This window comes from Prionailurus viverrinus, chromosome D1 (assembly GCF_022837055.1).
Source record: "Prionailurus viverrinus isolate Anna chromosome D1, UM_Priviv_1.0, whole genome shotgun sequence".
Taxonomy (NCBI): domain Eukaryota; kingdom Metazoa; phylum Chordata; class Mammalia; order Carnivora; family Felidae; genus Prionailurus; species Prionailurus viverrinus.
The window spans coordinates 54,293,056-54,306,187 of NC_062570.1; the positions used below are offsets into that span (position 1 = coordinate 54,293,056).

Sequence of the window (13,132 nt, forward strand, 5' to 3'; positions counted from 1 at the left end):
AAACCCAAAGCCAGAAGGATTAGAGCAGAGATGAATAAAATAGAAAACAGAAAAATAGGGGAGAAAAAAAATCAATAAAGCCAAAAGGTGGTTCTTCAAAAAGAGCCAAAAAATTGACAAACGTTTAGCTAAATGGACTAAGGAAAAAAAGACTCAAATTACTAAAATCAGCAAGTAACATGGGGGCATTAGCACCAATTCAATAGAAATAAAAAGGATAATGAGAGTAATATGAATAGTAGTCTGAACAGACCAAAACTAGTAAGGAGATTGAACAGTAATCAAAAATCTCCCAAGGAAAAAGTCCTGGAGCTCATGGCTTTCGAGTAAATTCTACCAATCTTAAAGAAGCATACCAAACTTTCCCAAACTTTTCTGAAAAACGAAAAAGCAAAGAACACTTCCTATTTATTCTAGGAGGTCAGCATAACCCTGATACCAAAGCCAGCCAGAGACATTAAAAGAAAACTACAGACTAATACCCTTATGCAAACATCCTTAGCAAAATACTAGCAAACAGAATTCAGTAGCACATTAAAAGCATTCTGCACTATAACCACATAGCATTTATTCCTGGAAAGCAAGGATGGTTCAACATACAAAAAAAAATTAATCACTGTAATATACATACGTCACCAGAATAAAGGAGAGAATCACATGATCACCTCAACTGATACAGAGGAAGCATTTGACAAAATGCAACACACTTTTATGACAAAAAATACTTTACACAATAGAAGGCAATTACCCCCACGTAATAAAAGCCATATATTAAAAACCCAGAGCGAACATTAACACTCAATGGTGAAAGACTAAAAGCTTTTCCTCAAGATAAGGAACAATGCAACAATGTCTACTTTCACCTCTTCTATTCAACACAGGACTAGAAGGTCTAGCCAGAGCAACCACGCAAAAAAAGTAAATGTAAGTAAAATTATCTGTCTGCAGATGATATAATCTTGTATGTAGAAAATCCTAACGGCCAAAGTAAAAGCTGTTAGAACGAATAATTTAGCAAAGTAGCAGGATACAAAGTTAACACACCAAAACCAGCTGCATTTTTATACCCCAACAATGAACAATTCAAAAAGGAAATTATAAAAACAATTCCAATTACAATAGTATCAAAAAGAGTAAAATGCTTAAGATTAACCAAAGAGGTAAAAGACTGCACAATGGAAACTTCACAGCTTTGCTGAAAGAAGTGGAGACATAAATAAATGGAAACACATTTCATGTTCACGGAGTAAGAGTTAATATTATAAAAATGTGAATATTTCCCAAAGTGATCTACACATTCAATGCAATCCCTATGAAAATCCAATGATTTTGCAGCAACCGAAAAAAAAAAAAAAACACATTCCAAAATTCATATTGGAATCCCATGGGATCAGAAATCATGAAAAACAATCTTGAAAAAGATTAACAGACTGGAGAATTCACACTTCCTGATGTTAAAACCTACTACACAAAGCTACAGTGATCAAAACACTGTGATACTGGCATAAAGACAAACATAGAGACCAATGGAATGAAAAACAGGTCAAATGATCTTTAACAAAGTGCCAAGATCATTCAATGGAGGAAAGAATGGTCTTTTCAAGAAATGGTACTGGGAAAACTAAATGTCCATAAACAAAAGAATGAAGTTGGCCCCTTATCTAACACCATGTATAAAAATCAACTCAGAATGGATCAAGGACCTAAATTTACAACAAAACTCTTGGAAGAAAACATAGAACAAAAGCTTCACATTGGATTTGGCAATGATCTAAGATAGGACACCCAAGTCACAGGCAACAACAAAATTAAACAGACTTCACAAAATGTAAAATTTGTGCATAACGACACCATTCAGGGTTTCACGTCAAGATGAAAGGATCCTGAACTCAACTCCTCTCACAGACACACTAAATATACAGCTACATATGGAACAATTCCCTTTGCAATAAATCTAAAAACTAAGCAACTCCTACATATCACGTGAAACAGAAAAAAACAACATTGAAATGGGTAGGAGAGGTGGAGACAATTTCAACAGAAACCCCATCCCCAGCATGGTGACCCACAATCAGGAGGGAAATCATAACCACCAGCTTCTTCCTGAAGAGGGAAGCGTTTGAACCCTAGATGTGCCACTCTAACTTTTAAGACCTGCACCTGAAGGATGGTCCCCAAAGTATCTACCTTTGAAAATCAACGGGGCTAATGTCCACAAAACCAACAATGCTACAACAAACTGAGAAACTGTGCTTAAACGGCTTGCATGGACCAAGCATGGCTAACCCGCCAGGAGCCAGCAGAGGCAGCTGAGTGAATCAAGCCCAGTCTTTCTGGGAAAAAGGTCCATTTGTCTATCCTAGAAGTTCAGCCTGCAAGCAGGCTTCTAATTTAACACACATCTAGGGCCTAACGAAATATTTTCCAAAGACTGCAGAGAATAACAGGTGTCATCTCTGCACTCTCTCTCTCTGCCTCACTCCAGGTTGCATTGCCCAGAAAAGAGCTTATGCATATATCTGGTGCCCTGGTTTTTGCAGGTGCCACCCAGGGAGCACCCCTTGAATGTCTGACTCTCATGGCCAGAGAAGCTTACACGTGTAGATCACACAGGGGTGTAACAAACAGAAAACAGTTGAACTACCATATCAGGGAACAGCAGAGAGGCAGCAGACAGAAATGCACAATCTTTCCGTGAAAGAGGACTATTAGGTTATCTTCACAGATAGAAATGCCCATCTCCCAGTCCTCCCCTGAAAGAGGTTTATTCGCATACTTTAAAAGCTGCTACCTGAGGGCCTGGCTTCTAATAAGCCCTGCATCAAGAGGGCCTGAGATCCTCCCTTTTAGGACATTGACAGGTCTTGGCACAGTCTGAACTACTGAGAGGCACCAAGAACAAAGTAGGCTGTTTGGACAATCACAATGGTTTGAGAGACAGCCAAAAAAGCAAGGGCAAGGATGAACAAAAAGCTTCATCTACACAAGGCTACTCCTTCAAGACTGGGAGGGGTGGCTGTTTTATCTAATGCATAGAAACCAACACAGAGAGTCAAGGATGATGAAGAAACAGAGAACTGTATTCCAAATGAAAGAACAAGATAAAACCTCAGAAAAATGGATACCAGTGGGATGCCTGGGTGGCTCAGTCGGTTAAATGTCTGACGTCAGCTCAGGTCATGATCTCATGGCTCATGAGTTCAAGCCCCACATCAGGCTCTATGCTGACAGCTTGGAGCCTGGAGCCTGCTTCAGATTCTGTGTCTCCCTCCCCTGCTCACGCACACTCTCTCTCTCTCAAAAATAAATAAACATTAAAAAAAAAAAAAGGGCAGCTAGAATAAAACAACTTGTTACAGACAAGGGAACCCTCATAAGAATATCAGCATATTTTCAGCGAAAACTTTGCAGACTGGAAAGGAGTGCCACAGGTTAAAGAAACAAAAACCCTCCTACCAAGAATACTCTACCCAGCAAAGCTGTCCTTCAGAATTGAAGGAGAGTTTTCCATACAGGCAAAAGCTGAAGGAGTTCATTACCACTATAGCAGCTTAACAAGAAATGTTAAAGGGACTGCTTTAAGCTGAAAGGTACTAATTAGCAACAGGAAAGTATATGAAAGTATAAATCTCACTAATAAAGATAAATGTATATTAAAATTCAGAATAATATAATTTTGCAAAGGTGGTAGGTTCATCACTTACAAAGCTAGTGTGAAGGTTAAAGACAAAAGTAGTAAAAGGAACTATAACTACAATAATTTAAGAGATATGCAAGATAAAAGGAAGTAAATTGTGACATCAAAAACATAAAACATGGTGGGGGATTAACAACTAGACCTTTAGAATGCATTCAAAATTAAGTCATCAACTCGAAATAGACTGTTATAAATATGTTATTTATGTTAGCATGGCAACCACAAAACAAAAACATACAGTAGATACACAAAAGAGAAAGAGAAAGAAATCTAAGCATGCCACTACAGAAAATCATCAAATCACAAAGGAAGAGGGCAAGAGAAGAACGGTACAAAGGAATTACAAAGCAGCCAGAAAATAATTAGCAAAATAGCATTAAGTATGTGCCTACTGATAATTACCTTAAATGTAAATGGACTACACTCTTCCATCAAAGGATACAGGGTGGCTGAATAGATTAAAAAAAAAAAAGCCATCTATATGCTGCCTACAAGAGACACTCACTTCAAATGTACACAGATTGAAACTGAAGGGATACAAAGAGGTATTTCATGAAAATGGAAACCAGAAGAAAGCTGGGTAGCTATACTTAAAATAGACTTGTAGACACGATCGTAAAAAGAGACCCAAAAAAAGGCCAATATATATTCAGAAAAGGTCAATCCAAAAAGAAAACATCTGTAAATATTTATGCACCAAACATAGGAGCACCTAAATATATAAGCAAATATTAACAGACCTAAAGGGAGAAATGGACACAATACAATAATAACAGGGGACTTTAATACCCCAATTCTGTTAATGCATAGATCACTGAGACAGAAAAATCAGTAAGAAAACGTTGGGCTCACATATTAGAACAGAGGAGTAGAACAGACATTTACAGAACACTCCAAAGTAAAAGAATACACATTCTACTTAAGCTCATGTGGTACATTCTCCAGGACAGATCATATGTTGGGCCACAAGTCTCAATAAACTTAAGAAGACTAAAATCATATCAAGCATCTTTTCTGACCACAATGGTATGAAACTAGAAATGACTTACAAGAAAAAAACAGAAAATTCACAAATATGTGGACACTAAAAAACATGCTACTGACCAACAAGTGGGTCAAAGAAGAAATAAAAAGAGAAGTTACAAAATACCCTAAGACAAATGAAAATACAGCATACTAAATATGGGATGCAGGAAAAGCAATTCTAAGAGGAAGTTCATAGTGATAAATACTTACGTTACAAGAAAGATCTCTAATGAACGAACTTTACACCTCAAGGAACTAGAAAAAGAACTAAGCCCCAAAATAAGATGAAGGAAATAAAGACCAGAGCAAAAATAAATGAAACAGAGACTAAAAATACAATAGCAAATATCAGTGAAACTAAGAGCTGTTTTTTTGAAAAGATAAACAAAATAGACAAACCTTTATCTACACTCACCAAGGAAAAATGAGAGAGGACATAAAACTAAATAAATAAAAGAGACATTACAACTGATACCACAGAAATACGAAGGATCGTACTATGAACAATTATACTCGAACAAACTGGACAACCTGGAAGAAATGGAGAAATTCTTAGAAACATACAAACTGTAAAGACTGAATTACAAAGAAGTAGAAAATCTGAACAGACTGATTGCTAGTAAAGAGACGGATTCAGTAATTAAAAACCTTCCAACAAACAAAAGACCAAGACCAGATGGCTTCACTGAATTGTTCCAAACATTCAAAGAATTAACACCAAGCCTTCTCACACTCTCCCCCTCTCAAAAAACAAAACAAAACAACCAGAAGAGGGAATACTTCCAAACTCATTTTATAAGGCCAGCATTACCCTAACACCAAAATCAGACAACACAGGAGAATTATAGGCCAATATCCCTGATGAACATAGATGTAAAAATCCTCAGCAAAATATTAGCAAACCAAATTCAACAATACACATAATGGTTCATACAACATGATCAAGTTGGATATATAGGAGGAATGCAAAGATGGTTCAACATCCACAAAGTAATCAATACGGCATACCATATAACAAAACCGATAAATATCATGATTGTCTCATAGACACATAAAGTATTTGATAAAATTCAATTTACCCACTTATGAATAATAAAAACTCTCGGAGCACCTGGGTGGCTCAGTCAGTTAAGCGTCCAACTTCGACTCAGGTCATGATCTCACTGTTCGTGAGTTCCAGCCCCACATCAGGCTCTGTGCTGACAGCTCAGAGCCTGGAGGCTGCTTTGGATTCTGTGTCTCCCTCTCTCTGCCCCTTCCCTGCTCACACTCTTGTCTCTCTCTCAAAAATGAATAAACATTAAAAAATAATAATAAGGGGCGCCTGGGTGGTGCAGTCGGTTAAGCGTCCGACTTCAGCCAGGTCACGATCTCACGGTCCGTGAGTTCGAGCCCCGCGTCAGGCTCTGGGCTGATGGCTCAGAGCCTGGAGCCTGTTTCCGATTCTGTGTCTCCCTCTCTCTCTGCCCCTCCCCCGTTCATGCTCTGTCTCTGTCTGTCCCAAAAATAAATAAAAACGTTGAAAAAAAAATTAAAATAATAATAATAATAATAAAATAAAAAACTCTCAAAAATAGTTGGTATAAAGGAAACCTAACTCAACATAATAAAGAACATCTATGACAAGGTCATAGCCAACAACATACTCGATGAAAACCTGAAAGCTTTTCCTCTAAGATCACGAACAAAATAAGGATGTCCACTCTCATCACTTTTATTCAACATGGTACTGGAAGTCCTAGCTAATAATTAGGCAAGGAAAAGAAAAGGCATCATAATTGGACATGAAGAAATAAAACTGTCTCTATTTGTAGATGATATGATATTACATATTAAAAAACCCCTAGACTCCTCACCAAAAAAACCCTTAGAATAAATGAATTCAGTAAAGTTGCAGGATAAAAAAAATCAATATGCAAAAGTCCACTGCATTTCAATACAGTAATAACAAACTATAAGAATGATAAATTTAAAAACAACCCACATTTACAATTCTATAAAATTTAACCAAGGAGGTAAAAGACCTGTACAGTAGTCCCCACTTACCAGTAGGAGATACATTCCAAGACTCCCAGTGGATGCCTGAAACTACAAATAGTACCAAATCCTGTATGTACTGTTTTCTCCTACATATATATACCTATGATAAAGCTTATTTTATAAATTAGGTACTGTAAGACATTAGCAACAATAAAATTATAACTACATACTGTAATAAAAGTTATGTGAATGATCTCTCTCTCTAAATATTGTACTGTATTCACCCTTATTCCTATAATGATGTAAGATGATAAAATGCCTATGTGATGAGATGAAGCAAACGGAATGAGACAGGCATTGGGATGTAGTGTTAGGCTACTACCCTGACCTTCTGACAACACATCAGAATAAGGATCACTGATGAAAGAAATTGAATGTTAGGCTACTACCCTGAACTTCTGACAACATATCAGAATGAGGATCAATGATGAAAGAAATTGGAGATGACACAAATAAATGGAAAGATATTCTGTGTTCATGGATTAGAAAAAAAAAAATACTGTTAAAATGTCCGTAATACCCAAAACAACTTAAAATTCAATGAAATCCTTATCAAAATTCTACTGGCATTTTTCACCAAACAGAACTACCCTAAAATCTATATGGAACCACAAAAGACTTCAAATAGTCCAATCAATTTTTAAAAAGAAAAAGCTGAAGACATCAAGATTCCGGATTTCAAACTACATTACAAAACTAAGGTAATCAAAACAATATGGGACTGGCATAAAAAGATAAATAGATCAATGGAACAGAAGACAGTGCCCCAAAATAAATCCATGCTTATTTGCCCAATCAATATACAAGAAAGGAGCTAAGAAGATACAGGGGGGAAAGGACAGTCTCTTCAATAAATAATGTTGGGATAACTGGACAGCCATATGCAAAAGGAAGAAATTGGACCCTTATCTTACAACATACACAAAAATCAACTCAAAATGGATTAAGATTTGCATGTAAGACTTGAAACCATCTTATTTCTATAAGAAAACATAGTCTGGGGTGCCTGAGTTACACATCTGACTCTTAATTTCAGCTCAGGTCATGATCTCACAGTTTCATGAGTTGGAGCCCCATGTCCAGGCTCCTCACTGACAGTGCAGAGCTTGCTTGGGATTCTCTCTGCCCCTCCCTTGCTTGAGTGTTCTCTCTTTCAAAATAAACAAACTTAAAAGTAAAATATATACACATACATATACATATATATATATACACACACACATACACACACACACACATACACACATACATACATATATATATAATCTGTAAGCTCCTTAACATCATCTTGGTGATGATTTTTTTTGGATCTGACACTAAAAATAAAGATGACAAAAAAAAAATAAACAAGCAGGGCTACACAGAACTAAAAAGCTTCTGCACGTCAAAGCAAACCATCAACAAAATAAGAAGGCATCCTACAGCATAAGAGAAAATATTTGCAAATCACATATCTGATAATAGGTTAATATCCTAATATCCTAAATATCCTAAAATACATATATTCCTTATACATGTAATGAATATTACTCAGCCATGAGAATGAAGGAAATCCTACAATTTATGACAATTGGATGAACCTAGAGGGCATTATGGAAAGTGAAGTCAGACAGAAAAACACAAATACTGTGTGATGTCACTTATATATGGAATCAAACAAAATAATAGATATAGAGAACAGATTGGTGGTTGCCAGAGGTGGGGAGTGGGTGAAATAGGTGAAGGTCGTCAAAAGGTACATACTTCCAGGGGCGCCTGGGTGGCGCAGTCGGTTAAGCGACCGACTTCAGCCAGGTCACGATCTCGCGCTCCGGGAGTTCAAGCCCCGCGTCAGGCTCTGGGCTGATGGCTCAGAGCCTGGAGCCTGTTTCCGATTCTGTGTCTCCCTCTCTCTCTGCCCCTCCCCCATTCATGCTCTGTCTCTCTCTGTCCCAAAAATAAATAAACGTTGAAAAAAAAAATTTTTAAAAAAAAAAGGTACATACTTCCAGTTATAATAACAAGTCCTGGGATTTAATGTATAGCACAGTGACTATAGTTAATAATACTGTATTGTATACTTGGAAGTTGCTAAGAGAGTAAATCTTAAAAGTCCTCATCACACAAAAGAAAAATTTTAATTGTGTGTGGTGATGGATGTTAACCAGACTTATCATGGTGATCATTTCATAAGACATACTATATCAGATATATTGCACACTTGAAGTTAATAGAATGTCAAATATATCTCAATAATAAATACAACTTCAACAAAAATTTTTAAAATATCCAGATCAAAAAGGCAACCCAGATTATGGGAGAAATATTTGCAATTAATGTACCTGAGAAGAGACTGATATCCAGAATACATAAGAACTCCTAAAATTCAACCAAAAAACAACCTGATTCAAAATGAGCAAAGGACTTAAGTAGACATTTCCCCCAAGGAAGATATACACATGGCCAATGAGCACATGAAAATATGCTCAACATCACTGATCATTAGGAAAATGCAAATCAAAACTACAGCGGAATACCACCTCACACCCACTGGGATGGCTACTGTCAAAAACCAGAAATGTCGGGAAGGATATGGACAAACTGAAACCCTCATGCACCACTGGGAATGCAAACTGGTGCAGCCACTGTGGAAGACAGTACAGAGGTTCCTCAAAAAATTAAAAATAGAACTACCTTAGGACCCAACTATTTCACTTCTAGACATATATGAAGAATTGAAAGTAGTATCTCAAAAAGTTATTTGTACACCCATGTTCACAGCAGCATTATTCACGATAGCCAAAATGTAAAAACACTTGGGTTGCCAGTATAATAAGGTTGTCAGAGGCTGGGGGAAGGGAGAATGGGAACATGAGAAGTTATTGTTTAATTAAAATATAGAGTTTCAGTTTTACAAGATGAAAGTTACATGGATGGATGATGGAAAGTTGTACAACAATGTGAATGCATTTACCACTAAACTGCACAATTACAATGGTTAATACAGTAAATGTTATGTGCATTTTAAACACACACACACACACACACACACACACACACACACACACAAATTGGGGGGAAAAGATGTCCACTTCTGTGGCTGAAACTTTGATTTTTAAGCAAGCCTTATGTTGCATAGGTAGCCACTGAGAAAAAAGATTTTGTTTTAGTAGAGGGAGCAGGGGATGTCTAACACCAGGATGAATGGAAGTTCTATTCGGAAAGACACAATCCACCCAGGGCAAAAATCAGTGATGTTGACCAACCCTGTGCAAAACCTGTTCCAGCCCCTGAAGTCCCATCTCAAGCTCCCATCCAGTGTTGACCTTCTGCCTTGGCAATGGCCTGGAGCCCTCTGGGACCTCTCATTTGCCCCATCAAGACCTACAGACTGCAGGGAATTATGCCAGCAATGCAAAGCAAGACCCATCCTCTCCAAACCCCCATCCCCACCCCCATTCACCAGGGAGCCCAAAGGAGAGAGGCAGGGGCAGAGAGGAAATATGAAAGCAGCACCTACTCAGAAGCCATGAATAAGGCTTGAAGAATGCTGTTCACGTAGCATGTGTTTCCCAAATTGATTAAACCAATCTTGCCCGTGTCTGACTTGGCCATGAGCCGGGGGTAGAAACCAGCCAGCTCACTCTTCTGCGAGGTCCAGGCATCTTGCCCCAGCAGCTGCTTGATGCGGTCCTCATTGGGAACATGGAGGTCCTGAGGAGGGAACAAGTTAGCAGGATGGTGGGGACCATGGTCAGCTCTAAAAACATCACTTCCTCTGGGAAGTCTTCTTGGACTATGGCCTACCCCACCCCTACCCAAGCACACTGCCCCACAAATGTTCTCAATATATGTGTTAACAGCTTTCTGCTTCCAAACTTACTCTAGATTCTCATTCTGACACGTGGGACTTCTATATGACCTTTTCATGTCACAACTGTCTTAGGAAGGTATAAAATTCCCATCTTATAGATGAAAAAACTAAAACTCAGAGAAAAGAATTTTCCAGGGACATACAAGCAGTAAGCAAATAATCCACATGTTCTTAGAGGAGCCCAGGGTACAGCAGACTGTAAGCAATGACCACACAGGCTCACCAGTCAACAGATTCAACAGTCAAGATCTCAGTCCTAATCCTGACTCTTGTCTTAACTAGCTGCCTGGCCATGGTCAATGAGCCTCTCAGACTCAATTTCCTCATATGCATCAAGTGAGGCATATCAATTTGGCATGCCATACTCTCACTGTGCCTGTGAGTATGCACACAATGATGCTCCCACTTCTACTTTTAGGTTTGCCATCAGGTTTAATTAGTCACCGCCTCCAAGAAAGATCCCACAGACAGGATGGTGGAGGGTCTTGGGGACCTAAGGTATGGATCCCTGGTCACAGACAGGATGGTGGAGGGTCCTGGGGGCCTGAGGTATGGATCCCTGGTCACAGGATGGTGGAGGGTCCTGGGGGCCTGAGGTATGGGTTCCTGGTCAAGGGCTCAGGGATTAGCATGCTTTCTTATTCATTCTCCTCACATTAAAACGTGCACCTAAAAGAACATTACCCAGCACGGGTTCTAATGATAATCTATTTTAAAGGAAAACACCTAGGCATAATAGAGAGTTACTTAACAGATTTACATGACGTTCCTCAAAGCCCTGTCATTTCCAGATCCTAAGCACAGTCCCCAGATTTGTCCGAGCCTCCAGAGTTTCAAACCAGCTGAGCATTGAAAGCCCTAGTCTCCCCAGTGCACATCGTCTGACCACTGCAAAAGGTCCGGTTCAAGCAGTGGTTTAACGCTTCTATTTGCTCATTTCCCAAGAACATTTACCAGATCAGTCAACTCTCACAAGTGTAAAAGAAAAAAAAAAAAGAACTTCCAAGCCAAGATAAAAAGATGCAAGCTCGTTATCTTCTTAGTCCCTTCTTTTTTCTTCCTATTATTCCCTATCCAATTCCCACTCCACACAAAACATGAATAGGGACAAAAAGGCAATAAAAAAAAGAGAACTTCATGCATGTAGACAAGTACACACACACACAAAGATGCAAAACTATCCACACTACAGAAAAAAAAAAAAAAAACATCAAATGTCATTTTTCCCAAAGAAAGTAACTTGGTACTCTTAGGAACATAAAACCATGAAGTAAGTTTCAAGCTCCTAATGTTACTGGAAATTTATACACAATGGCTCCCTTAGCAAGTACCACAGCTCCCAGAGAAACTGCCTAAGAGAACCTTCCAGAACTTATTTATAGAGGAGCCTTTATACAAAAAAGAATGTGCTCATGGAAGAGATGTAAAAGAACTTTATAAACAATAAAATCCAAGGTGCCTGAGTGGCTCAGTTGGTTAAGCGTCCGACTTTGGCTCGGGTCATGATCTCACAGCTCATGAGCTCAAGCCCCACACTGGGCTCTGTGCTGACAGCTAAGAGCTTGAAGCCTGCTTTGGCTTCTGTGTGTGTCTCTCTCTGTCTGCCCCTCCCCTGCTCATGCTCTCTCTCTCAAAACTAAAAACTAAAAAAAAAAAAATTTGTATAAAAAAACCCATAAAATCCTATGGAGAGGGGTGCCCAGGTGGCTTAGTCAGTTAAGCATCTGATTCTGGGTTTCAGTTCAAGCCTCAAGACAGGCTCTGCCCAGAGACTGCCTGGGATTCATTCTCTCTCTCTCCATAAGTAAGTAAATAAATCTTAGAAAAAAATTTTTTAAAAATTCTATGGATACATTGCTCTCTTGCCTCTCAAACTAGTTTATATCAAAAGGTGTTCAAAGCCACAGGGCAAATACAGCCTCCCTTGGAGCTATATTCTCTACTATTCAAGGAATAAAAATGTTTACATTAAAACAAATGTTCATCATTATGAAATCCATATTTGAATCTCTGAGATAAAATGAGATTTTAGAGAAACACTGAGCTTATGCCAGGCTGCTTGGGTAACTCCCCTTTCTGGGCTCAAGTATTGGGAGGAAATGTTTGGGAAGCCCCTATTTGCTAGATTGAACAGAATCAGTCTGGTTTCAGGCCCTCCAGTCTGATCTTTCTGATGTCCCTTCCACTCTGTTGACAAACTGCGCATTCCCCTCCCACACCTTTCCCTCTGACGCCTCTGGAAAGGAGGGCTTCATCCTGCCAGTCCCCATCCCTCAAAGCCTAACTCCTATATCCCCTCTCTACAAGACTTTCCCAGATCTTCTCAAGTGGGGTACACGTGTTCTCTATACTTATAAAGCCTAGCTGCCTGCACCTAGTGGTAAAGGTATTTACAGACTCACTGTCCCCCGGATCAGACCACAGCCCCTAGTGTGAAAAGCCTGGGTCTCACTCAGTGTGGGTTTCCCTCAGGGCCCAGTGCAGGGCCATGCTCCCTCCTCTTCGTTCACACCTCC

The 13,132-nt window shown here is 38.9% G+C and overlaps 1 protein-coding gene across 2 annotated transcripts in view; it reads right to left on the reverse strand.

The window, feature by feature from the left end:
• Positions 1-13,132, reverse strand: part of USP35 (ubiquitin specific peptidase 35) — a 56,411-nt gene that overhangs the window by 29,235 nt on the left and 14,044 nt on the right. For both annotated transcript variants that reach the window (XM_047877229.1, XM_047877230.1), the window contains one exon: positions 10,263-10,456. In XM_047877229.1, the coding sequence (XP_047733185.1) occupies positions 10,263-10,456 (194 nt within the window). The remainder of the gene's footprint in view (positions 1-10,262; positions 10,457-13,132) is intronic.